The sequence below is a fragment of the Toxorhynchites rutilus genome, chromosome 3 (assembly GCF_029784135.1).
Source record: "Toxorhynchites rutilus septentrionalis strain SRP chromosome 3, ASM2978413v1, whole genome shotgun sequence".
Taxonomy (NCBI): Eukaryota; Metazoa; Arthropoda; class Insecta; order Diptera; family Culicidae; genus Toxorhynchites; species Toxorhynchites rutilus.
Window position 1 is genome coordinate 36,700,712 of NC_073746.1, and position 27,849 is coordinate 36,728,560.

The 27,849-nt window shown below is 38.7% G+C and overlaps 2 protein-coding genes and 1 long non-coding RNA gene across 3 annotated transcripts; 1 reads left to right on the forward strand and 2 right to left on the reverse strand.

Moving 5' to 3' along the window:
* Positions 1-4,028: 4,028 nt before the first annotated feature.
* LOC129773034 (uncharacterized) lies at positions 4,029-7,586 on the reverse strand. The gene is made up of 2 exons (XM_055776587.1): positions 7,576-7,586; positions 4,029-4,878 (listed from the first exon to the last, which is right to left on the reverse strand). Exons 1-2 carry the CDS (start codon positions 7,584-7,586, stop codon positions 4,029-4,031), a joined length of 861 nt encoding a protein of 286 aa, XP_055632562.1.
* Positions 7,587-11,524: 3,938 nt separating this feature from the next.
* Positions 11,525-12,570, forward strand: LOC129774342 (uncharacterized). The gene is made up of 4 exons (XR_008742723.1): positions 11,525-11,822; positions 11,875-12,048; positions 12,120-12,289; positions 12,453-12,570. It is a non-coding gene; the product is annotated as an uncharacterized LOC129774342 (long non-coding RNA).
* A 7,379-nt stretch (positions 12,571-19,949) lies between these two features.
* On the reverse strand, positions 19,950-27,263 carry LOC129772876 (pre-mRNA-splicing factor CWC22 homolog). The gene is made up of 2 exons (XM_055776405.1): positions 25,874-27,263; positions 19,950-21,365 (listed from the first exon to the last, which is right to left on the reverse strand). The coding sequence occupies exons 1-2, from the start codon at positions 27,102-27,104 to the stop codon at positions 20,011-20,013; spliced, it is 2,586 nt and encodes an 861-aa protein (XP_055632380.1). The 5' UTR covers positions 27,105-27,263; the 3' UTR covers positions 19,950-20,010.
* Between the last annotated feature and the right edge of the window lie 586 nt (positions 27,264-27,849).

A 27,849-nucleotide genomic window follows, 5' to 3' on the forward strand; every position in this document is an offset into this window, starting at 1 on the left:
GCGACAACATGCTCCAATTGCTGTTCAATTAGAACTGAGTGGATTTCCGAGCGGCGCTCGCTTATTTACCAATTGGTGATTTCAATAGCCTATTTTGAAAGCAAATTTAAGACTATTGAAACAAGTTTTTGGATCAGAAAGTAACAAGTATAGAACGCGTAGACATTTTATCTTTCGAATGAAGTGTTTATCATACCATTTCGTTCAGTTGTTTAGGAGCTATTAACACTCAAAATCTCGGTCTCCGGCGTAACGCTTTCGTTTTCGAAACTTTGATTTTACACCCCGGTATAGAAATGAAAGACGTAGTCCTACGTCAAAATTCTCAGACGGACAAATTCCGTTAAAGTATCATTAGAGGGCTCCGCACTGTCAAGTTGGAACAAGAACGTATTTTACGGACTCCGATATGAAAGAAAACGTTGTGTTCGGTTTGATTAACTCATAGTCACTGACAGCTTTATTCTTGAGCACGGTTAATACAAAATATGCAATCGTGGATATAACCCAACTTCGTTACATCCCCCTTTTTATATAATGATATAGAAAATGAAGACAATACATTTCAGTTGAAGAAGGGATCAAAAAATAAGGAATTACATTAAGAAAAGATAAAGTGAACATCTCACAAATCTAGTCTATTGGGTGGTTTGATTTCACGACCATGCGGCTCAAAGGAATTGTCCGACTGCGCTGGAGTTATCTTTGGCATAGCTTGCGGTGATGTTGAACTCGTTACTGATACATCAATATCCTGAGCTTTTATTCAGCTAGTCGCCTCACTTGTGGATTCCGCTTGTTCCAATAGTGGATCAACAGGATCAGATCCAGATGAAAGTCTTGCGTATCTTTGTGGAACAATCGGCTCTCTTACACTTGTAGGTTGAATGAAGTGACTGCTGCGCCAAAGTTCACGACCGTCATCCAAATTTATCAGATATGATCTATCCCCTTTTTTAAGCCTTATTATTCCGGTCTTCCGAGCCGAGCCGTCTGGATTCTGCACACACACTCTGCTGTTTATGGGAATTTCTTCGATTTCAATATGTTCTTAGCGGCACACAATTGATTTCGGGTTTTTCTTCCAAGTAATCTCTCTACCGGCGAGTTTAAGTTTTCACCAGGTGTGTTCCTCATTAAAAGTAATCCTCGGGTCCTCTCCACTCAGTGCACATTTCCTAATCAAGTTCTTCGCACTTTGCACATAACGTTCTGCTAAGCCATTGGCTCTAGGGAAACTTGGACTTGATTTTTCATGCCTGAAGCACCACTCTTTTGTGAATTGTGTAAACAATTTACACGAATACTGTGGACCTCCGTCACTATTAAATTCTTCTGGACAACCAAAACATGCAAACTTTTCTTTGAGAAATTTAATCACTTCTTCTGACGACGATTCTTTGAGTTTTCGAAACTCGTAAAAACCGCTGAAGGAATCCACTAAAAGCACAAATATTTCGTTCTTTTGCTTAAATTTCTGCGTTTGTTGACAAATCTTGCACTTTCCCACATAGTCGCCGATAGCTTTTGCCATTCCCGGCCAAAACACAAACTCGCGAGCTCGTCTGACCCAAGCTTGAATTCCACAATGCCCCTCGTGTATGACTTTTAGCCAGTGCTGAAAATATTCACGTTCACGACAATCAAATTCGGCGAATTTCTGCCTTCCTTGTATTGATAACCTACTGCTCAAGCGAGAGTCGATAAATATGGAATAACACTATCAATGAACCCCAGTGGAATGAACATCAACATCAGCTTGCCATGAAGTTCATTTTTCATTTGCATCTTCTTTTTCGTCATGGTATTCGCAAGGTCGAAAATGAAGATCATTGCGTGTTAGTGAAAATCAAAGCATAAAATTCAGCGTCACCAATTGAGAGTGAAATCGATTAATGGTAAAGGATGGCAATTCATCACACAAAATTCTTGTTTTTGGCAACTTCGGCAATGGAATGTATAGAATAACTCTGGCTACGTTTTATGAATCTACTCACGATTGCCCGGAAATGACATACACCACCATTTATATGTGCAATGGGTAACACGTTTTCAATAAAATTTCACTGCAAGTGATGAAGATCAACTTAACGTTCGTGATAATCACCTGAAATTATTGACAGTAACGAAAGTGCCTGAATGCAGGCTTTTCGAAATTCGTTCATGCTGTTTTCGATCTATATACCAGACAAAGTTCACGCGTCTCGACTCTTGTGTTATACTCATTATGCCAGATATGGAGTTGAGTTTTAACAGAAGAGAGTTCATCCGATACTGGGAAAAATCTAATTCCTTCATTCGTGAATAAATTTTGATAATTTATAACACTGCTTTTAGCAATGCATTTCGTTCGGTCTCGGGAACAACAAGTTTTTCGCCTTTAAAGACCAAACCATCTAATTCCGACAACTGCTCACGAAACGAGAAATAATAGCGAACATTTTTCTTTACCTGTTGATCATTACTGGGCCACACACCCTATATACCCTAACAATTCCTGTAGATTACGATCTTCCGCAGTGGCTTTTTTGTAATGCTCTTCGGCTGAACGTTCAAGGCAAGAAACGGCATACACTTTTTTTTGGTCTGATAGTTCTTCTTCAATTGCAGCGCTTTCGGGATCGCAGATTCGGCTCAATGCATCAGCAAAAGGAATATCTTTGCCTCTTCGATACACAATCAAGCGCGCATAAGGTTTCACATCGTACAGGATTCGTTTTAGTCTAGGGGGTGCATCTACCAATGGTCTCTTGAAGATACTCTCCAAGGGCTTATGATCTGTCTCAATCGTCAATGGAGCTCCCCATACGTAATCATGAAACTTTCTGCAACCAAATCTTATCAGGCTTCTCGTTGTCGACCGAAAGTACTACTGGTTCTCCAACCTTGAAATATTGCAGAACTGGAGCTTCAACCAATCTGCTTTTAATCGATTTAAATGCTTTCTGCTGGTTCGAATACCATAGGTACACTACGTCCTTCTTCAGTAGTTGTCTTAGTGGTTCCGTTAGTTGTGATAAATCTGGTATGAATTTGGCCAAATATGTAATCATTCCGATGAATGTTTGTTCCTTGGAGCGTTCATTCACGTAATAGCTTCGACTTTTTCCGGACAGACTTTTAATCCCTCGGATGTAATCAAATGTCCTAAAAAATGTACTTCTTTTCTGTTGGAAATACACTTATCAGTTCAATCTTCATACCGTTTTCGTTCAATCTCCTGATGACCTCCTTCGTAGTATTCTGAAGCGTTTCTTCATCTTTCGCATGGATAAGTATATCGTCCATGGAAATTTCCACCCCCGCAATGTTTGAGAGCAACCGCGTCATTATCTGTTGAAACAGCTCAGGGGCAGATGCCAATCCGAACGGGAGGCGTTTGCAGGGATAGCGACCCCACGGTGTACTGAATGTGCAAAGCTTTGCGGACCTCTTTGTCAAGGCCACCTGCCAGAAACCCTTTCTGCAGTCTAATATAGTGAAAAATTTGCTGCCTGACAATCGACTGGCAATATCTTCTAACGTCACTAATGGGAAATGTCGCCTTTTCACATTTTTGTTCTCATCTGTCAAATCCACACATAATCTGATGTTTGCATTCCGACGTACAATAACGAGGGGAGAAACTGATTCTGTTGCTTCCAGACAAGGCTCAATAACACCGAGCTTCACCATTTTATCAAGCTCGGATTTCACAGCTTCACGCGCGCGATGGGGAGCACTTAGAGCGAGATGTATAACAAATTTGGGATTCTCAACTAGATCAATATCATACTCAAAGTCTTTCAGTTTTCCCAAGCCATCGAAAATGCGATTGTCTATCAATAAGTGCTGTACACGTTTGATGAGGTTGGCTTTTTCAGCAGAGATTCCGTCCAAGATAGTAGAACACTTTTGTTCAATGATTTGGAACATCAAATCGTACTTAAATCCGCGAAGCTCGCACGACAACATAGAACATCCTTTGACGATGATTCTGTCACCGCTGTACGTAATCAGTTTTTTGACGGACGATTTTTCAATTTTCTTCACACCGATTGCTGCGGCCGTCTTGGCGGACATAACGTATTCACAGCGAACACTCTCAGAGCATCAACAATTTTTTCTTCGTCATCACTTTCGTCTTCTTCACGGTCAAGCATTTTGGCATCGGCGTTACTTTTACTGCGGCAAACACTCCTGAAGTGGCCAGTTTTCCCACATTTATTACACTTTTTTCCATAGGCGAGGCACTCTCGAGGCCGATGACTACGTCCGCACCAGGCACACTTATTCATTTTTTCTTTCGGAGCTCTAAAACTTTTTACGACATGCACCTCGTTGCTACTACCGCTGGCACTCTCCGCAATGAGCTTATTCTGCTCAACAGCTGCCTCGTTGGCTTTGCAAACATCAACTGCCTTCTGGAGGGTGATTTTGTTGTCCTCCAAAAGTTTGGTTCGCAGCACTTCCGATTGAATTCCACTAATCAATCGATCTCTGATGAGGCGGTTAATCAACTCTTGACCATTCTCCGTATACTTGCACTTTTTTGCCTGAGCTCTCAATCTGATGAGAAAAGCTCCGACGGTCTCTCCTTCCTCCTGGGTGATTTTATTGAAAAGATACGACTCATAAATTGGATTGTCGTGTGCATCGAAATACTCGGCGAATTTATCTGAAACAGTCTTCAGTACTACTGTCTGTTCTGCTGTGAGCTCAAAGCTCTCGTAGACATCTATTATTTCCGGGCCCAGGCAGGAAAGGAACACGGCTACGTGTCTTTTTCCAGAAAGCTTCTCCAGCTCCACGCTGCTGGCGTACCAATCGAACGAAATTTTCCATAATTTCCATTTAGATTTTTCATCGCCTCGAACGGCTTTGGTCTCTGACCAAAAACTTTCGGCATTTAAGGATTATCCGGTGGATTCGCCATTCTTCAAGTGAAATCAGCCACTTCTGACACCATGTCAAGTTGAAACAAGAACGTATTTTACGGACTCCGATATAAAAAAAAACCTTGTGTTCGGTTTGATTAACTCATAGTAACTGACAGCTTTATTCTTGATGCACGGTTAATACAAAAAATGCAATCGTGGATATAACCCAACTTCGTTACACGCACTTCCAAACTTCGTTTCAATTGGTGCATTTCGTTTTCCTGTTCGATTGTTTGTACACCAGGCAATGAATTGCAACAAATGAAAGCAACTTGATCACTCGGCTGTCTACTGTTGCAACAAAAGGCGTTGCACAGATTGTGAAGATAGTATTGAAATATGTAGAAAATTTTAACATGACATTTTTTTGCAAGACATTTTATGTGAAAATAATTCTGACGTCGGACTACATTTTTCATTTCTATACTGAGGTGTAAGTTCAAAGCTTCGAGAACGAGAGCGTTACATTCAAAGAACAGGATTTTGAGCATTAATACCGGTTGAAAGAAATGGTGTGATAACCGCTTCATTCGAAAGATAAAATTTCTACGCGTTATATGTTTGTTACTTATTGATCCAAAAACTTGTTTCAATAGCCCAAAAATTGATTTGTAAGCAAGCTATTGAAATCACAAAAGTCTGTATATAAGCAGGTGCCAGCTCGAATTCTACTCAATTATAATTGTACAGCGGATGGATCACGTTATCACTGCTCAAAATTGATATGGCGAAACTACTTATATCACACACAAAGGAAGGAAGGAAGGTATTGTATTATAGAGACTTTAAACTTTTGCAGTTCATTCGTCTCTAGCCTTGAGAAAGGCCCCTTGAAAACTCTACTCTATTCTACTCCAGCGCTACCACCTCCGCCCTCTTGCCTTGAGAAAGGCACTCGATCCCTCGCCGTCCAGCCCGTCCAGCAACGATGTTGTCCAGTCGGTGTCCACACAAAGAATGACACAAAGGGGAGAAAGACTCTTGACCCTTTTAGTTTTGACAGACTGATTGATTCACCTTCACTATCGGTCAATTCAATCCGAATCGTGATCACTACCTATTAAAAATGCAGACACAGTTGGTTCTGCATTCTTTTTAGTCAACCTAGTATTTTTTCCATCGGACACAACAAAAACTTTCCTCAAAACGCACCTTGGAGAAATCAATGTTGATTTTTTTTAATGGGGGGATTAGCACTTATTTTATGTATTCCACATACGCTGAATATTCACATTGCATCGGAGAATATCCAATCATCGCCCACATTGCAAAAATCGATTCACTGAGCTTGCAGCTATAAATCATCCTGGAACTAGTGAAATTAAATATTGGGGTGAGATTTTTTGCTCTCGCCACATAAACTCACCTGGCATCTCATCTTTGTTGTACCGAATCATAAAATTACACCGGATCGCAAAAGGCAAACATTAATCGAAACTAATCAATCAAAACACGAAAAGATGGGTAATGCCGGGGACATAAACGGAGGGACGTAGGACTACGCCTAAGGTTGTCAAAAATATAAATAAAGGGTGTTCGGATCAAAAAGTGGTCAAACTAAATTGCGTGTAAATCGATTATTTGTTTATTAAAAAAATCAAAGTATCTTTCTTTTTGAAGTTCAATATGTATAAAAGACGGAAAAAAATACTCAGTTAAGATTCCGGTCGACCTAGTCTAAATTGGCGAGCCTTCCGTTTGACGCCTGCCATCACATTTTGTACAGTCACCTTATCCACTTTCTTCGCCGCAGAACGCCAGTTTGCTTTGAACTGCTTCTCGCTGCTAACAGTTTTTTGGGTCTTCTTAAGGTTCTGCTTAACTATCGCCCAATATTTTTCGATTGGGCGAAGTTCTGGTGTGTTGGGAGGGTTCCTATCCTTGGGCACAACCTGCATCTTGTTAGCGGCATACCACTCCATGACCTTTTTTCCATAATGGAAGGATGCCAAATCCGACCAAAACAGCACACGCAAGTCATGTTTCTTCAGGAAAGGCAGCAAACGCTTTTGAAGACACTCTTTCACGTAAATTTCCTGGTTGATGGTCCCGATTGCAACGAAAATGTCGCTTTTCAAGCCACAGGTACAGATAGCTTGCCAAACGAGATATTTCTTGGCAAACTTTGATAGTTTAATATGCTTGAAAATGTCTGCCACCTTTCCCCTTCCGGATGCTGTATAATACTCTTGTCCAGGAAGCTGTCTAAAGTCTGCCTTGACGTAGGTTTCGTCGTCCATTACCACGCTATCAAACTTTGTCAACAATGTCGTATACAGCTTCGAGATCTTGTTTTTGCCGCAAGGTTTTGCTTATCGTTGTGATTTGGAGTCACTACCTTCTTATAAGTCGATAGTCCGGATCGTTTTTTAGCTTCATGCACGGTTGTAGACGATATTCCCAACTTATTTGCGACATCTCGAACGGAGAGGTTGGGGTTGCGCTTGAAAGCGCTAGCCACCCTTCTGTTCGTCACTGCGGCTCCCGGCTTTCGATTTCCCCCAGATCCAGGCTTTCTAGTTGTCGACAAACGTTCCCTGAACACTTTTATTACTTTGGTGATTTGGCCACATTCAACGATTTTGCTATTTCTGCGTGCGTGTAGTTTGGATTTTCACGACGCATGTACAAAATTTTGATTCGTCACTCCTCTTACTTTGACGCCATTTTGATAACTAAAGATCTAATGTCAAAATCCAAATAGAGGCATCATTCTACACACACACACCTACAAAATGAGGGGTGATCAGGTTTTTTATATGAATGATTAGAAAAAATACGGCGAATTTAAGTTGACCACTTTTTGATCCGAACACCCTTTATTGTTTTATTTTCATTTGTTCGAATTTAGGTCAAGTTATTCCACTATCGAAAAACAAGCTCTAAATACGTAATCCATTGTTTGGCTTTTTGTTCATATTTATATACAGCGCAAATGTAATATAGATAAACTAAATGCGCAAACCATTATCAAAGCAGTGGAATAATAAAACTTCCGAATTAACTCTCGGCCTCAACATTAGCATGTTGATTGTTAAGTGCCTAGAGCAACCCTGAAACACTGAACTCATTGAATATAAAATTAGTTTTTCAGTATGATTACTGCAAAATTTAATCTCAAATGCTCTCAAAAGCATCATTCCCAAGTAAATAATCCACAAATTTGCTTATACACCACCTTTCGGGGAACGGCAACAGTTATCCTACCCGAACCGTTTGGTTTTGGCAACCGCAGTGAAACGAATGTTCACCTTTTGTTTTCAATCGAAGAAAAAAACCTCTCGCCGCTGCAAAATGCCTTCTTCGCGTCCAGCTTGACTTCTAACTCGGAAACAATGAAATAATTTGCGATAACTGAATGAACGATCGGGAAAAGTCACAAATGAGCCCAAAACACCCATAAATCCACACAAGATCTCCACCGTCTGGAAGCCATGATGTGGGCTGACCTGGTACATATTTTATTATTTCCTACATGATCAGTGTTCAAATTATCGTTTTACCACCCATATATTCCTGTTAAACGTATTCCTAAGTCAAAAATCAAAGCGGGGTTAAAAAAGCATAAATGTACTCACAAACAAAGATTCACGTCAAGTTTGAACACATTTCTCATAAATGAATGACAACAACTTGCTTGGTTGAAATTGTCCTATTTGAATTTTCTTGATGAGAAAGCGTAAAAAGAATAAGAAGAAAAGAAACTATCTGTCATTCAGCTGGCTCCTCTCTCTCAGGTCATGATGAGACTCCTTGCGCAAAAGGCGCCTCATTACGGCGATTCACCCCATGATCTTTTACAATACCCGGTGTACCATTTTGTCTCTAATTCCGAACACTTCATTTTTGAATGTAAATTTACTGAACTTTAATGTTATAAATAATTGAATAGGGGGTCTTTGTAGCCACTTGGTTACGCGTTCGCTTACTAAGCGATCGATCGTGAGTTCAAACTCAGGACCCTCAATTGACCATCTTTGTGTTGTTATAGAATAACTACGTCCAAGCAACCATCATCAGCGATGGAGATCGATCCACGGTCGAAATAAGATCGATTCATCCATACAATTGCTCTGCTCTGCAAGGACATCGGGCTGCTGTTCTATAAATAACCCAACAATGATCAATATCAACTGTCTCCGCCGTCCGGTCTGCTGAACAATGGAAGAACAGAAAGAATACCCTTACGCCTAAATGGCTACTACTGTGTAATTTACCATAATGTAATTGAACAGAAAAACCTAACGCCTAAAAATGGCTACTGTGTAATTTACAATTTATAGAAACATAAACATATGTACATGTACACGATTAAAAACTCGGCTCTGTTACAGCTAAAAAGCTAATGAGCCTAATAAACAAATAAATGGGATAAAAAAAAATAAATGAATAATAAAAACCCTGACATTCTTTGTGTTATAGGCTTCATTTTAACATAATTTATAGGTATCGATATTGCATATAACTTATAATACTAAGCATTTGCAAAAAAGTGACTGTCAAAACCAGCGATGAAATGCTTGCGTTAGCAAATTCGAAATTTGGATCAAGTTTCGAAGCAAAAAATCCAAATTTCTGGGGAGTATAGTATTTGTTCAAAGAAGAATAGTTAATTTGGTTTAATTTGATATAGGGGAAAAGCGGTTAACACCTTCGTCGCCCAGAGCGATTCGGTCGAGTTTCCTGCGGGGCCCAAATTCAACCGTCGGTGCACTAGAGAAATAAGCGGGCAACGATAATAATGAACTTGGGTTTCGATTCAAGACTACTTTTCTGTTGAACCCGAATGAAATCAACCGACTGCTGATTAGAAAACTTATAAAAATAAGTTTTCAGTCAATAATACAGTGTTGGAAATGATAATAAAAATGAAATTCAACCGAACGTACTTGCTTTATATACTATATTCGATGGCGATGAATAACAACTTCGATTCTCCGATTCTTTTAGACACACATGTGTTTTTATCATCCTTAAAATGTTCACCGGACGGCGTAATAGTAAATCTGAATGCGACGAAAGTAGTAATGACGAAATAGTGCGAAGCGTTAGAGGAAATGTTTCGAGCATTATCTCATCGATTTCCGATTAGGATATTGAGGGACTATACGCAAGTGAAGACCTGGACGATATGTTAGAAGAACTTACTGTACGACATAAAGAAATTGATTTTTAAACAGTACATTTAAAATGTGATTTTTAACAAATAAGTATGTTCTAATAGTCAAGCCATTTCGTTTGATACCCATATTGATGAATTGAAAAAAAGTCACATTTTTTAGCGGCCGCCATCTTGGATTTTCAAGATCATAGAATACGCAGTTTTATAACGATAGCTGAGATAAGGTTGTGCTCGAACTGAAAAGTTTAAACCCTCTTAAAGCCAAAAAGAAGAAGAAGAAGAAGGTTGTGCTCCAAATTTCAGATCAATCGGTCAACAGGAAGGAGGTTAAATTTCTATTGATGTGGGACAACCCTGCAGATAAACATACAAACATATTAACAGTAGGTAACGCTAAATAAAACCGTTTAAAAGTATAGTATAAAAACTATATTTTTATGTTTTTGATTTTTTGATTATTCTACATAACCCATATTTACATTTAAGTGCCTATTCTATGAATTTCCGTTTAAAAATCCTATTCAAATTAACACGTTTGACGCCCAACGCGACGTTTTTGAGTTTCTTGCAGAGCCCAACTTGCGATTAAATTATTAAATGAAGATCAAACTTAGTTTATAGATAACTTTTACATTATCTAGCAATGTTTGTTTTCAATTGAAGACGAATTGATGACAATAACATATGCCAAAGTCATAGTATAGAGGTTTTGCAAAAAACTGCAGTACAAACCATCCATACTATAAAATAATGAAAAGTATAGTATAAACAGTATAATATTATGGTTGTGATTCAATTATTTTTCTACATATCCTATAGTTACATTTAGGTGCCTATTCTATCAAATTCCTTCTAAAAATCCTACTCAATTTGAGCGAGGAAAGTGTCACCCATATCTGGGTGACGGGGCGTCGAAAGTGTTAAACGAGAAAAGTGTCACCCACATCTGGGTGACGGGGCGATCAGGGTGTTAAAATGAACACCCTATGGAATATGCTCATTGACTACGTTCACATACCGCTACAATTTCCGTTCTTCAAAAAATATTATACCTTAACTAATTGTTGTTAATGATATCCAAAGATTGTTATTGTAAAAAATAAAAATAGTACATTTTTCATCAAAAGAAAAAAAAAATGTAAGATCGAACATATTTTTATCGTGCGGTTAAAATGATCACATGGTGGTGGTAAAATGAACAATTACACATATCATGCTAAATGGGATTGATTTATGCGTTGTTCCTTATCTAAATTTGTTTGAATCATTTTTGAAACAGTAGGTACATGTATGAATCAAGCAGAGCTAATTCACCTCGAGTAGTAATTACAATTTTCTCATACGTACGAAAACGTAGTAAGAAACACATATTGAGGTTTGGTTTTGGTTGAGGTGGCATATTTTTTCTGGGACAAAGCCACAAAAGGAACCCCTTGATAAGCAACATGTGAGCTTTGGAAAACATAACATTGTTAGTCGTTATCCAGTGGTGGCTCATTTTGCCCCAAACAACAAAGTAATTTCGAATGCGAATTGATCACCGAAACCAAACTGATGATTTGTCGAAAATATCAGGTCGAATAATTTAAATGTCACCGGAAATTCTTTAAATACGAATGGCTACCGTGAGATACGAATACGAATTAAATACGAATGGCTACCGTGAGAAAAGATTCGTATATTTTACTACATAGCATTTGTAACCTTGTGTGTTTTCATGCCTAGCAAATGTGTGTGCAGTCGCCTTTTTTCTACTAGAAGCGAAGCGAAGCGATTTGGAGGTAAACGTTTTGCTTTTGCTCTGGTTCATTATATCTAAATATCTTTTTTCAGCTTCTAAGCGTAGATAACAATTTATTCACATATTATATGGCACGTTGGAGCAGCGTAACAGTAACGAAAATCAACGAGTGGAAAAACTAAAATTAATCAACAAAAATATAGTCCGTGCTCCGCTTGTTCGTAAGGATTTCACCAACAGCACTTCCTCGCGATCGAATTTTGCAGGTAAACAGGTTCATGATACAATTATAAACAAGCCTCTTTAGCTAAAATCCGCCACTTCTTCATTTCTACAGAAGTACTCTAGCGAAAACACAAGGGAGTACCGAAAGACAAAATTCTTTCACAATTTTAACCCCTCAGGAAGCGGCGTACAGCTGGGATGGAGAAATCTGACTCCGAGGAGATTTGCTAGACAACAGCTGGACAACAGTATAATTGCTTATGTGCAATTTGGAATTCGGAGGTAAGTATTTTGTTTTCATTAAATATAAATTTGAATCCGTCTCCTCGGTCGAGAATCTTTCCATATTTCCGCCGGGGAGAAGCTTTTTTTTATTTTATTTTTCAACTGGCATTAAAAACTAATATAAAATCATTAACATATTTATGTTTCATGTTTTCATTAGGACATGAGAGAAAAAATATGGAGGGAGAGTGCTGCTTTCTAGTATCATCGACTGCCTGCTAATCAGCTGTCACTGTCCCCAGAGAAAGAAAAACAGCGATGTAGCCAAAAAAGGAACTATTATTTCTATTATAAATTACAATGTTATGATTATTATTATGTAACTGTTATTGTAGAATTACTGCTTTTGTATATAGTTACACAGCTTTTTAAATGAATATAGTTAATTAAAAATATTGTCTCAACTCTGATATTTACCATTGGCGGACCAATAAATCTGTCATTATTAAACCGACGAATCGCTTTTGTTCGACCAATATTGATCCAATATCGGTATAACAAATCGTAATTTTTGCTTGACATATTTGCCTACCATTTGTTTTTCGTAAAATGTACCAATGATTAGTAGGGTCGAAAATCACTAAAGAATTGGTAACATGTACCAAAAAATTGGTCATATTTACTAAAGATTTCTCTCAGTGTAGTAGCTGAAAAGTTATGATTTTGACATAGGACTATGTCTTTGATTTCTATATAGGGGGGGGGGGGGGGGGCACTCTACGAAAAATGTAACGATTTATTAAGAGTTTTGAAACGCATATTACTCAAAATGGTTATTGCGACATATGTTGTGTTATATATCATTAGACAGGAAATTTATCCAGATTTTTTTCTGCTTGAAACATGAACAGTGAATATAGTTAGAAAAGGTTAACAATTTGACGATTTAATTTGGTATGTTTTCTTTCGATTGCACGAACCACTCGCTTCCTCCCGATGCAACGAGCAATCTTTTTGCCTAAATTCGGGCGTTAGCTCATAATGTGAGTTGATGCGTAAAATCTAGGTAGTGCGGATAGAATCAAAACGGCTGTCAAAAAAGGTCCAATTGAAATGTCAAAAGAGATCCAACGATTAGGAATGTTATTTTTCTTATGATAATCAACACTATAAAAAAAAGGTATTGTTATCAAAGGCAAAAATAATTAAACTTATAAAATGAACGAACTTCATTTTTCCGTCAATTGTTTAATTGGCCATTGCATCTCTGAAAGAGAATCTCATATTGCAAGGTATCAGAACCTGACCGATCATCAACAAACTACGAATAACGCTTAGTTCACTCCAAGATTTTAACGTGGGAGCGAAATTCGACATTGGCGAATTTTGATACGTACATACATAGCAAAAGTGAAATGTTTTGAGGACTATTTTTTCTAACGTCGGTGAAAACAGTTTTGCTAGTGAAGCTGGCTGAATGAAATCCGCGTAATTATGATCCGCTAGTACTGGTTATGAATATAACGGTAAAGCGATCTGCGCTTCGAGGTTTCTTTTCCGGTTGAAATGTAACGATGTATCTCTTTCAAAAATGTACAGTCGCAAGCGCACTAAAGAGAGAACAGATGCATGCGATGCAATCCCTCGACGCCAGATCCTAAAGTGCAATCCTCAGCTCTCCTGCAAAAAGAATCGAACATGCTCCGCCAACGGATTGGACAGCACACTAGTTCGATTAAAGACAGCAGAGTGTACGCAACAGCAGTAAATTTGAAGCAGAATTTAAGAAGAAATTTAAGTGCTTGTATAATTTATAACTCTGTATAATTTCATATATATTTCTATAGTATTAAGTAAAATACAATGTACATAGTTATAGTTTAAGCATGTGTTGTGTTTTGTCTCCGATGAAACGAGTCCCTCAATCTGCCACAGTGATGTGAAGTTCCATGCGAATGGAAAATCCTCGCTGCATCACTGCAATGAAGGCAGTCTGCATCGCGCCCACAGGGGGAATTTGGTTTCTCACGCTGGGCAATCCGCATAAAGGCTGCTTTGGTATCGCGCAGCGGGATTAAGTAGCAGTTTTTACAGTCCACTGTATTAAGACGCTATAAAAATAATCCTGAAAATGTGTATGAAAGGTTTGCTACACTTTTGATTTTCAATAATTCAAACATCGTACTTACTCCACAGATACGCGAATCCTTATTCGGAACTAGTTTGTTGTCTCCTTAAAAATCGACCCAGCGCGTCTGTAAATACGTTTCCGAGTGAATACAATAAAAGCTAACGCGAATATTTTCACTCGTATTCGGGCAGCCTTACACTGAGCAACGCATTTTTAATGTCCAATTTCCGTGATATAATATTTCTCCGAACGAAATAAAAACAAACGAAGTCAAAGTCACGTAAATGTTTACTCCTGCGATTTGAAAACATTCTATGAAAAGTGGAACGAAGAGTTACCAGATGATTTTTAAAAAAAAGTCTGTAAAAATATGTGAAAGTCTATTAAAAATGTGGAAATGTCTGTAAAAGTGTGCGGATCTGTAGAAATGTCTTTTAACGTTAATTTTTCCAGATTCATTGATGCTTTGTACATCGCGATGCTCGTGAGATTGTCTTTTGTATTATATATTATTGTATATTTTGTATATGTACATCTTTCATATATACAGCCATTCCATGCCCAACCGATATAGTGGTTCTCAGATTTCGATGAAAAGTGGTAGTTTTCTGCTTTATCGCAAAGCATTAGACCCTTTTTTTATTTTTTCGTTAGGGTGACCATTTCCATTTTAGAGTGGTCCGAAAAATCATTTTCCCCAGTTTTTCCCAAAACTGACTTTTTTCAGAAATTCTTTACTTTTGAATCACTGAACCGATTTAGATTATCGGCATATCTAATTGAGGCCAATGAGCTAGCTTTTCATTAAAATATAATATATTGAAATTGCAAAAAAAAGGATTTTGTTTTCGTAATTATCGATTGTAGTTTTTTTTTTATTATTTTCATGGCGTTGGACTAGAGCTATATATTTTTTATACTTTTCTAGAAAGCTGCGGATGTTATACATAACATATCTCGATTTCAGAGAAGCTTTTTTTACGTTTTTGAGATATGATTTTTAAGGTAAACTGGTGGTCCGAAAAATAATTTTTCCCCTTGAGCACCACTTTATTTGCATGAAATGACTGTATATACAGTAGTTTACATTTAATGCGACATTTAGCAAATTGAACAGACCTGTAATGCGGCACGTTGTGGGCAGAATACCACAAATACAATAAAATGAAGACAGCTCAAAAGTGACCTTTCCTTCATTGGATTTTGGGATAAGCAACAGATTTAGCCTTCCATTTTTATTTAAATAGATAGATAAAAGATATAGGAATGCGTTGTTTTGTCTGAAAATCCATTTCCACTTTCGAACAACGATCAACTTCGCTAGCGCATATATTGAATGGACTAAAAAAGCGTATCATGTTGTAATTTTCGGTCATATGGGAATTCATTTTTCAGAATTTTTTGACATTCTGAGTTTTCCGGAAACTTTCCGATTTTGCTCTCCACTATAATGGTCTACAGGAAGAGACGAACACAACAAAATAAAGAAGGCTAAAATCGGATCATCCCTCCTTCGAGGCCCGCTTACGAACATATTTGGCCTTCCATTTTCATTTATATAGATAGATATAGGCTAACAGTGCGAGGTTGAAGGGATGCTCAAGGACTGGGATGAAACGGTTTCCGTTTTCGCTCGGATGTAGTCAATCTCAATATTACTCAAAGTTGTTCAATTAACCCTTTCATTACGGCAGTGTGCTCCGCCACAGTGCTACACGGAATACTGCGCCGAAAAGTATGCACATCGCGCTGGTGTGATCGAAGAGCAGTATGAATTTCATGACGTCTAAAGACGACGCTTGGACATCACTGCAATGCGACCTATTTTGCGCACGTAATCACTGTGGTGACACCGGCAGTTAGGCGCTAGTTTGCGCACATAACCATTATTACTCAAAAAATAGGTCTAACGTCATGTGTATTGACATGAACTAAATATTTTTATTTATGTATTAAAACTATGGAAAAATGTAATACGATGAGTCAAATATCTTTGATGTGATAAATAGAGCCTCTCATTTCTCAAAAACCTGTGAAATATTGTTGTATCCAAAAAGTCTGCAACAAAAATAAAAAGAGTTTTACAGATATGTCTGTAAATTTACAAACATATCTGTTAATCTGGCATCTCTGGTGGTCTTAGAATTTATTGCAAGAAATCGCTTGAAAAAATCCATAAATTAACTTGAAAATGAAGTGGATTGAGTCCGCACCACTTAGCGTAAAATGAATTATTCTCCATTTACCGGTAATAGGCATTATTTTATATTATACTAGCTGACCCGATGAACTTTGTCCCGCCCAAAATAGATTTTTTGATTTGAATTCTTTCAAACATCCACGTTTTCTTACTAAGTGAACGTTAGTGAGTCCAATCACTGAACTCTTCATTGATTGATTACCCTTTGACCCTTGACAATTTCCTTTTACTATAAATTATCTAGTACTTCTACAAAAATTCGTCCTCATAATATAAAATTATTTTCAGACAGAATTCTCGTTCAAGATTCAAGCATTTGAAAATAACATGTTTCTCCGTTGCATGGAATACATGTTTGATACAGAGAATATTACAAAATAAAGACAGCTCAAATCGGACCATTCCTTCCTCGGGTTTAGACCACACCAACACATTTGGCCTACCATTTTTGTTTATATAGATAGAAGATATAGGAATGCGTTATTCCGTTTGAAAATCCTTTTCCACTTTCGAACAAAAATCAATTTCGTTAGCGCCAACATCAAATGGACTAACAACGCTTAGCTAATTGTAGAACGTATGGGAATTCAAATATCCGAATTTTTCTCTCCGCTATATTGATCTACGGGAAGAGACGAATACAACGAAATATAGATGACTCAAATTGAACCATTCCTTCCCCGGGTTTTGCGCTTACCAACAGATTCGGCCTTCCATTTTTATTTATAGAAGATATAAGAAATGGAAATGCGTTATTTCGCCTGAAAATCCATTTCCACTTACGAACAAAGATCAATTTCGATAGCGCAAATATCGAATGGACTAACAACGCTATATTATGATGTAATTTTCGAACATGTGGGAATTCAATTTTCCGAATTTTCCGACCTTCCTTCAGGATTTTCCGATTTTTCGCTCCACTATATTGATCTACGGGAAAAGACGAATACAACAAAATACAGGAGGCTAAAATCGAACCATCCCTTCTTCGGGTTTTCCGCTTACCAACAGATTTTGCTTTACATTTTTATTTATATCGATTGTATGTTGTCCAATCAATTTGTGCTCAATTCATGTTTTTATCGGGTAGGTCTCACTACTAACAATTTGTGTAATTGTGGTCCAGGATGTCATAATATCGAGTATGTTGTTTGGTTATGTGAAAATGCAATAAATGAGTTTAAATGGCTGCTGATTTAGAAGATCGAAAAGGTATACCCACGTAAATCAGGTTATGATAGTTTGAATAGTCGCGATTTCACAGGGTTATAAAGTTATTACAAACAATGTTCCGGACAACGTGGTAACGAAGGAGATAATGCTATTTTTATCTATAATGGGCCCTATTATAGAAATCGAATCGAGGATTCGATACAATCACTATCACTATCACACCGAGTAAAATCTGGAATTATAGAAATCGAGGAAAATAGCTCGATTCGTTACTCTGCTCGAATGTTAGTGGCCGTGCTAAAAAATTTTAAACTAGTTCGAAATGTTTCACAAAGCACTATAGAATGGATGCCAAAAAAAAAAAATTATAAATATCTATATTTCCAAAGGTGGTAATATGGTTATGTTTTGGAGAAAACTGATATTTCCTCGACGTGTGAAGCTTAATAGACGTAATGCATGCATGGATGTGTAATAAAAACGACATCATGGAACAATTTGCTTTACAAAAACTATAATTATTAGAAAATGAACTTTCTCATGTATTTTCACAACTGCAATCTATGGAATTCTGTGGCCCTAAATTCTCGCTTGTTGTGTGCTAGTGTTTTCTTTACCTTTCACCTCATGTCAATCCAAATCTGTAATTTAAAAAAAAACATTATTGTTTTGCAAGACATTTCAGCTTTAGCATATGATATAGAAAGTTTGGTATAGTATAGCAATAAAAAAGAAAATTGCTGACAAAAGTAACACGTACAAATGTACGCTAGCAGGAATATGCAATTTTTAGGTAGGAAATTCGGTTGATAATAATTCAAAGAATATGATAAAATTTACTTATGAAGTATGAAGTATATGGATCGTAGAAGAAACACTTACTTTCTGCCATTCTGAACCAAGACTCATTGATGGTCGCAGTGCATGAGGCTCCTCAATGAATTCCTTCCACTTTTCCTTAACCGAGATTCTATTTGAACTGCCTCCACAAATACCTCGAGCAATGTTTACATTCGCTTTCATTGGTTCTACGAGTCGTTCAAAATAGTGGTGATTTGTCTGTCCATTCATTTTCAGCCACTGAAATATGCTCTGGAAGTAAGTTCTGCATTCTAAATTATAACATGATTAATATAAATAATGCTGGATTGAACAGTTACCTTGTTTAGACTATTCTGGCAGCACCGTAAAACAAATACTGATCAAAACAAACGAACATGTGTTGAAAATTGCATATATTCAAGCGTTTCTAAAATGTTTCCCAAAGGAAAATATCAAGGACGCAAACCTAAACAAAATAATTCTCTGAAGATATGCAACAAGTGAACCAAACAACTCGAAAAGTTCTGACACTTGCATCGATAGCTATCACTCGCTCGTTGCTATCGAATTGCTCGATTTCTATAATAGTAAAACAGAGCTAACGAGCAAAATTCTTATCACCTCGATTTCTATAATAGGGCCCAATATATTTTTTGTAGTCATAGATTGATTTGACTCAGGCTTACATTTATGTAGGTTTTAACTTTTTAGACTTGTGTTTAAAAATGATACATGATGACTCTTTGTCTTCTTCTGCATGATTGAATAAACAGAAAAGAGGGTAGTAATAGCTTTAATTGTCTTTTTGTGTGCATTTTGAACAGAATGCGCTACCGAACACAATCACAGTCCTATGTCAAGATCCAGCCCCTAGTGCCCCTAGGCTCAGACCCATCAACATTTTTGTAAATCGTTCATTTGTACAGGCTCAGTCACATAAATTTTAAGGAGCCAAATTCTATATCAAATTTTAGCTCTAAAGCATATTTACAATTTAGCTTATTCTACGGTTAATAGGATGGGGAACCGATTACTCGCGGAGGACTCGAGGTTAGTAGGATGACAATTTTTTTATCAGGGAGAGGAAGGGACATAAGGAGGTTTGGATAATACTGATGATTAAACACGGAGATCGATAGTTTTGAGGAAAAGATAGATTTAGGACATGTAATCAAGGTCTAACCGAGCCAACACATCCCGCACCGACACATTAGTTTCTAAATTTTCTAAATTCGATCTGGCTACAAGATACATCTCGCTCGACCAAACAACATGCTCGATGTGGTGATAACCTTGACCACAAACGCAGAGGGGGTTGCTGGTAAGATTTATACCAAATAACAGCGCGCCTGAACGAATTTATAAAAAGGATAGATACAATGCCCTAATGATTTCTGCTGAAACACAATTTCGTCTGTATATTTCATCCAAATTACAAAAAGTTCATAAACTTTAAAATCTTTCTCCGCTCCTTCGTCGATGTCGTGCCGATCGGTCCTGATCCTTCCTCTTGTCCCGGTCGCTATTTCGTTCATTGCGTTGTCTATCTTCCCTCCCGTTGCGCCTGTCGTGTTCGTATCTATCGCGGGCTTCATACTGTTTCCCCCTACGATCATCACGAGCTTCACGTCCTCTCTGGTCGCGATTTTTCTCCTGATACCTGCTGCTGCTCCTGTGGTGATCCTCATCATCTTCCGATTGCTCTCGCCGTTTGCTTCCGTTTTTACTGTATTGTTCGCTTGTTGACTTCTTCGTTTTCTTCTCCTTAGCGCTCTCGGTCGGTTTTTTGCCTTTGTCTTTCTTTTTCCGCTTCCTTCGATCGTCTTCGGACTCCGAATCGGAGGAACTGCTACTGGATGAGCTTGAACTCGAATCAGAAGATGAGGATGACGACGATGAAGACGAAGACGATGAGTCAGAGTCGGCTGAGTGGTCGTCATCTTCGTCGGCAGCGGGAGCTGGCACCGGTTGGATAACCGGCTTGGGGGCATGCTTGAGGAAATCGCGCAGCTCATCCGTCAAACCTCCCAAACCAATGGATGTGAAGAAATTGATCGAGAAGCGGGTATTTTTGGGGTGGTCCCGAGGAAATATACCCGAGAAAGGCTCTGCCAGTGTGGGATCCTTGAAGCGTGCATTCAGCTTGTACAGACCCATATATTCTGCCAGTTCTTGGAATAGAATTTTGATGAAGATACGACTCGAACTGGTAGTATCCTCTTCGTTCAAGCGAATACATCGCAACACGTCCCAGCTGATGGAATCGGTGAAAAGCAAATGGGCGAAAAATTTGCTAACATTGCGAAGTCGATTCGTGTCCAAACGATGAGTTGTCGTGTAGGTGTCCTGGAAGATCTGCTCGAATGGTTCGATGTAGGTTTTGTTAATCATGCAGAACCTTTGCGCTAGCAACCCATAAAATTTTTCGTACGTTCTCTGTTCAGCGCAACAATCCAGAAACATGTGGCACAACTCCTGCTCCTGCCCTGGTTTGAGTTCCATCTTCATCAACTTGTGGGCACATTCTTCGTAATCCAAACTGGAATGGATGGTCAAATAGATTGTCCGACGCAGGGCAATCAAATTCGTTTCTGTATTATCCACAATTAACTGTTTCTGTGCTCCATCATTTTCTCCATCATTGTCATCGCTTCCATCTTCATCATCTGAATCACTGCCGCTTCCACTACCACTTGAGTCACCCTCTTCATCCTCGTCACCGCTCGCATCACTCCCGAGGATCTCCTTGCTGATTGCCTTGTACTTGGATTCGTTTTCCTCGTACTCATTGTCTACCTTGAAAACATCTGCAAATAGAAAAAAAAAACAAATTAATATCATGCAAACCATTCGCACTTCATCGTTTGCAAGGACAACATCGAAAAGTGAAGCCAGGCTTGTAAAATTTGATCGCGTTGAATTCTCATAATTGACGGAGGACGACGTCTTTCATTTCTATACTGGGGTGTAAGTTCAACGTTTGTCAAACGAGAGCGCTACGCCAGAGCAACAAAATTTTGAGCGTTAATACCTCCTAAATAACTCGACAAATTGGTATGATAAACACTTCATTCGAAAAATAAAATCTCTACGCGTTATATGCTTGTTACTCAAGGATCCAGGAACTTGATGCTTTCAAAACAGGCTTTTGGCTATAAAACTGGAAAAAAAATTAAAAAACTGGATAAAAGCTGGTAGAATTATTTTTTAAAATTTTTAACGCAGAAATCATCAGAAAACAGGTCACCTTTTTGTGCAATAAAATTAACGTTAATAACTATTTTGCCAGCGAACAAATTCTGATACTTTGAACACCAATGGAATCGGAAATTTTCTAAGATTCGTTTGATATCCTATACAGTACAATTCACTAACTAACGAACAGAGCTGTCAATAACGAACAACTGATACATTCGTTTCTGCCCGTTCTCAACATATTTGGTTTAAATAAGCCATCCGCGATTTGAAAAACCACACCACTTCTCGTTTGGTGCTCATCGATGCAACATGGTAGCCGAGCGGGAGAGGATTGTTTTCTTGTTGGGTGAAGGAAGAGTATGGAATAGAGTTTCTTTCCACCAGGGCCCTTCTCAGGGCTAGAGGCGGAAACCAAAAATAGAATAGAATGAAAACACAGATGCGTGTGCTAGCATAAAACAACGAGCGGATATCATTCATGCCTAATGCTGATTTCACACACATACACACACAGCTCGATACAAGGAGAGGAAGCCCTCTGTATCGAGCTGTGCTACGACAAAGAAGAACAACATACGCGATTTTTTTTTTCTAATGAAGATATGGAGGTGTATCCAGAATTTTTGAATATAGATATACACTGCATTTATTTAGATAAACGTATATTTCATGAAAGTTCCAAATTCCAGCAGGGTAACCTTACTGTTGCATGTTGTGAGGTTCGATCACATCTCAAGCGGAATATAGGAGCAAAATGGTTCATAGTTTGTGATCGATGTCTGAGTGGGAAGGAGGAAGTCTGATGCGAGTTGAACCAAATAAACGAGAAGTGCTGATAGCTTTCGACTCTACTCGAATCTTTCGAGTCTACTGAAGCAATAAAAAATTAAATAGCTAAAAAGATATTTAAAAAAATTTGATGCATTCTAAAATAATATCCGAAGTGATAAACAAGTCGATTGAATAATATAATTCCGTAGTTCTACGTCGGGAACTACGGTCGTGTCCTAGATACAACCCATTACATTTTTTTCTCATTTTTTTTATATTAACAATACAAATTAGGGTATACAGTAACAGTGCCAGTATGTACCACTGGTACTTACGTATTACTGCCACTGGAGCGTTCGTTATTTTCATTATGAATTTATTTTTTCGTAATAAAATTTATTGTGAGGCCCATGTAATGGTGGCGAAAATCTCATCTAACAATTTGTAGAAACTTTTAGTTTGCTCGCGAGAGGTTGCTGCTTTTGGCAGCGGGTCGGCGGTCGACTCGAATTGCGTCACCTCGATGGATTGGGGCCACCTCGGTTCCTTATCCTCGTTAGACGGGGACTTCGCCACCCCACTACTTTATCCTCAGAATGAATTTTATAGCCAAAAAATAAACTCATAAATAATTGCGCTCTGTTGGCGCTAATACGTAAGTACCGTAGCATTTTTAAACTTCCTCAATCTGTTTGTGATCATACATTTTAACATTATACTTTTGTTTTACATTCTGTGTCATTCTTTGATGTTTCAATAGTTACAAAAGTCCGTTTATTTAGTTTAGAACAAGGAAAGGGAAGTGGAAGGTAAAGAATTGCCGTTCGGACGTATCCCGTAAGTTTGAACTTATTTACATAGATGGTATCCAAACAACACTAAACATTGACTACAGTTTCACCGGCCAGGTTGATTGCCGTTATGAACCAGCACCAAAAAAAACAAAGCTGCAAATTATGCGCCAGTGATGGTACCACGATCAAAGCATTCCCTGAATCACATTAGCCGAGCCAGTTGGCGGAAGCATATGCATACAGGTTACTAGGTTACTATTTTCAACGACAACTGTTTATTTATTATACCGCTTCAAGTACCTTCGATGAAATCAAATGTAACCATACCAACGTAAGTAATAACATAAACAAATCCAAACTTTTCGTCTTGCCATTCCTCATACGTCTTTTCTAAATAGTGTAAATTACGAGCCACCTGTTAACTCCACCATCTTGGTTTAGAATAATTTTATTCAAACGATCTTAACACGGCAGTTACTACAACAATACTGAAGAATGACATTTTTTCGTATTTCTGAACTCTTTTCGAATTGGCTTTCGTTGACGTTTCATTCACTGGCGACGTAACAGTAGGCGATGTTTCAACAATTCCATTATCAATATTCAATTGCGAAGACGGAAAAACTTGATTGGATTCTTCGTCCAGTGGTGTGGTGGTTTCATCTCTGTCGATTTCTGGAGAACACATTAGATCAGAAGACATTCTGCGGCTCGACGGCGTATCGGGTTGTTTACGAGGCTTAAGATGTACTAAGGAACGACGGTAATCCGCCCCGTTGTCATTCACCAAATAGGATCTATCGTTGTATCGATGAGTAATCATTCCTGGCGTCCATAATTTCGATGATTCAGGATGCGCTTGAACATGTACCGGAGAACCAATCTACAGCTCTGGCAATTTTCGTGCTATGCGATCATAGTATAATTTCGATAGTTTACGATTCTCTTCAATTTTAGTGGGTACATTTTCTACCACCTTCGGAAGTAGATTTGTTGTTGCTGTAGGAACACCACGGCGAGTAGAGCGTGAGAGTAGACGTGCAGCCGGACTGGAACCAATTTTGTTAGGAATGTTGCGCCAGTGTAGCAGCGCATACCAAAAGTCGGATTCACGTTCCTCTGCTTTCTTCATCAGGTGTTTGGCGATTTTTGCTGCTGCCTCCGCTTTTCCGTTAGCTTGCTGGTAATGTGGAGCCGATTTAGTTAACTCGAAATCCCAATCTATAGAAAATTTGAGCATCTTTCGACTGGAGAAGTTGGTACCGTTGTCAGTAACTACTCTTTGAGGTATTCCATAGCGTGAAAAATTTTGTCTACATGCTGGAATCACGGATTCCGGAATCAAATCATTCAAAATATTAACATCGAAAAAATCGGAAAAATGATCAACTGTAATTGGGAAGGTGCGTTTGATACCGCTCATTTCTGCAAAGAAAACATCCATAGAAATAAGCTGATACGGATACACAGGGATGTCGTGACTCTTCATTGGCGGATTCTGCTGTGATGCTGCAAATTTCGCACAACCTGTACATGCTTCACCACATCTTTTATTTGAGATGTCATGCCCGGCCAGAACAGATTAGCACAAGCCAATCTCAATGTAGCTTCTATTCCGTTGTGACTTGCGTGGCAACTGTCGATCAATTTTCTGCGAAGTACAAGTGGAACCAAGATGCGATCTTCTCGGAATACTAGTCCATCTTGCGTCGAAATGTCATTACGATAACCGAAATACATCTTTAAACCATCAGGAACACTATCGGCGTTTTTCGACCACCCATTTCGTATATAATCAATGATTAGCTGCATTGTTTGATCCTTTTCTGTCTGCTGCATTATTTCATCCAGTCTGGCACTTGACACGGAAAGAAAGTTGCTTTATCTGATGAACAGCTTTGAAAATTTTGAAAATATTCTCCTTCCTGTACTCGTCTCAGGGTTCCATGTTCGGCAACGGTGCTCGAGAGATCGCATCAGCCATGACATTGTCTTTTCCGGTAACGAATTCTATTGACAAGTTGTATCACTGAAGGTTAAGCATGTGCTGCAAGTCATGGTTGAAAACAGGATTCACAACAATGAATACGGAAATAGTTGTTTGGTTCAGAAATACGCACTTCGGAACATAAAAACACAATTATGTTATCTCGCATCAGATCAGGCCATATAATTACAAAAATGCCTGATGCCTGTCAATCAAGGCGACTAATACCCGATGACCTTTGTGAAAAATGTTTGAAAACGGAGAATTTAGAACATCCCCTGTATGATAACTCAACACACCATTCAATCATATCTAGTTTTCCAGTATGTATTGGTATTGGGTATTTCCATTCAATTCAATTTTATAAAGAAAATTTGCTGTTGTAAGCAGTACAAACGCTTTTATGTACTCTACAGAACCAAAAATACGCGTTCGATTAATTAAAAAAAATAGGAAACACTTATTTTACAAGACTTGGCTTATGGATCGATAGATCGATAGCCAGACGACTGCTAGAAACAAAAAAATAACATGCAAACGAATATATCCTCTCTCGAACACTTACTCAAAATATCCTGAGAATCTGTGGCCTCGTCCAGCATAATCAAATGCGTGAATTGATCGTCCTCTTCCACCAACTCCAACGCGTCCACCACTGCCGTATGATCTTTGAAGCCATCCTTGCGAATCTGAAACACCACCTCAATCATATACTGCACTCGCTTGTCCAGCTTCCCTTCGTGCAAAATATTCTTCAACATCTCAAAGATGGCATTGATTCCTTTCCCCGAAACCTGCGTCAACTTTTGGCCAACTTCCTTCAAGAAAGCAATAGCTACCTCAACCGAATCGTCGGTTGGATTCTCCACCAGCAAGGTAAGAATTTCGAGCGCCAGAATTTCATGCGCCACACGCTGATTTACGAGGTGCGCCACGAATCGGGACGACGACAGGCAAATGCTTTTGTCATTGCGTCGGAATCCTCTCTTGAACTGAATGACCAGCCGCTTGAGCAGCAATTCGCCAATATTCGGGAACTTCGAATTGATAATAGCCACAAGCGCTCCGTACACATGGGTGAACGTCGGCGATGCTGCCTGGGCCTGAATAATCGACCGACAGAGTAAACCTCTACCGCGAATAATGTTCTCACGCAGCAATTCCCTGGTAATGATTCCAATGTTGTCAACGTTCACTTTGTTGATGTATCCATGGATAGACTTCTTCAGTGCTTCCCACGAGATTCGCTGATAAGCTGCCGAGGTTTTGTCCGTGATTTCCGCCTGCATCATTCGTAATTTAGCCGGAGGAATGTACGCTCCACCGGTTTTCGATGTCAGCAAATCCACCGTCCTTCGAATTGCTGGCTTTTCATTTTTCAGCAACGCCTCATCCCCATCCTCCTTCCCAGCAGGCTTCTTGGTTTCCGGTTGTTTCTTTTCGGTACTTCTGCTGCGGGATCGTTCTCCCGGTTCCAACGAGTCTCGATTATCTCGCCTCCTGCGAGACGGACCATCTCTTCGTTCTCTATTTCTGGATCTGGAACGGGATCTCGATCTGGATCGACTCGGTTTCCTGCGGTCATTGCGACGCCGTCTTCTGTCTACGCTTCTCGAGCGAGAACGTGATCGCGATCGTGACCGAGAGCGGCGTTCTGTTTCCTTGCGGGAAACTTTCCCCTCACGGCGGCTTCTGGTACGGCTAGTTGAGCGAGAGCGGGATCTTCGTGATGCTACGGGCGATTTGCTGTGGCTACGCTTGGCCGTTCGGAGTGCGGATTTTTCCAGGTCTGACATTTCGTTACGTGTTGATTAGTAACTTTTACACTCGTATTGTGGCAAAACAACTATAAATGAAACGAATAAACACTGTAGCAGAAACGTTTTGCGAACGCGTTGGATATTTTGACTCAGAAGGATAAATATTGGCTGAATATATTTCGGTTCAGTTTGACATTAGAAGCTACAGTAGAGTCTGCTATTTTGGAATTGAAATATTCCATCATTCAACTCAAGATGATGGAGTTAACAGGTGGCTCGTAATTTACACTATTTAGAAAAGACGTATGAGGAATGGCAAGACGAAAATTTTGGATTTGTTTATGCTATTACTTACGTTGACATGGTTACATTTGATTTCGTCTAAGGTATTTGAAGTAGAGATGGGCAAAAAGGTTCATTTCAGTGAGCGGTTCAGAGCCGTGCGCTCAATGAAAAGAGCCGGCTCATTAGAGCGGCTCGACAGCTCTTTTCAAGAAATGGTTTATTCGGATATGTGAAGAATGGAAGACATAGAAAATAAAGTTTGAAACAATAATCAGTGCAGAGAATAGTAAATATATTACTTTACTAAAGGTTTTCTCTGATATATTTCCATCACAATAATCTTCTTAATTTTTTTTCATTTATAAACATTATCTGTTCAATGTTATCTGATGAAAGCCTACTACTCTTTCACTGCAAACTTGTCCTGCTTTCGGAAAAACTCGCTCACATGGTACTGAAGCCACCGGAATATATAATATTTTTAAAACAAATTGTG

Bases quoted from the DNA above. Each gene is read 5' to 3' on its own strand.
- LOC129772876 (XM_055776405.1), bottom strand. From the start codon at position 27,104: ATGTCAGACCTGGAAAAATCCGCACTCCGAACGGCCAAGCGTAGCCAC. The intron at 21,366-25,873 runs GTAAGTGTTCGA...TTCTATTTGCAG, and splicing joins AGATTCTCAGGATATTTTGA to ATGTTTTCAAGGTAGACAAT.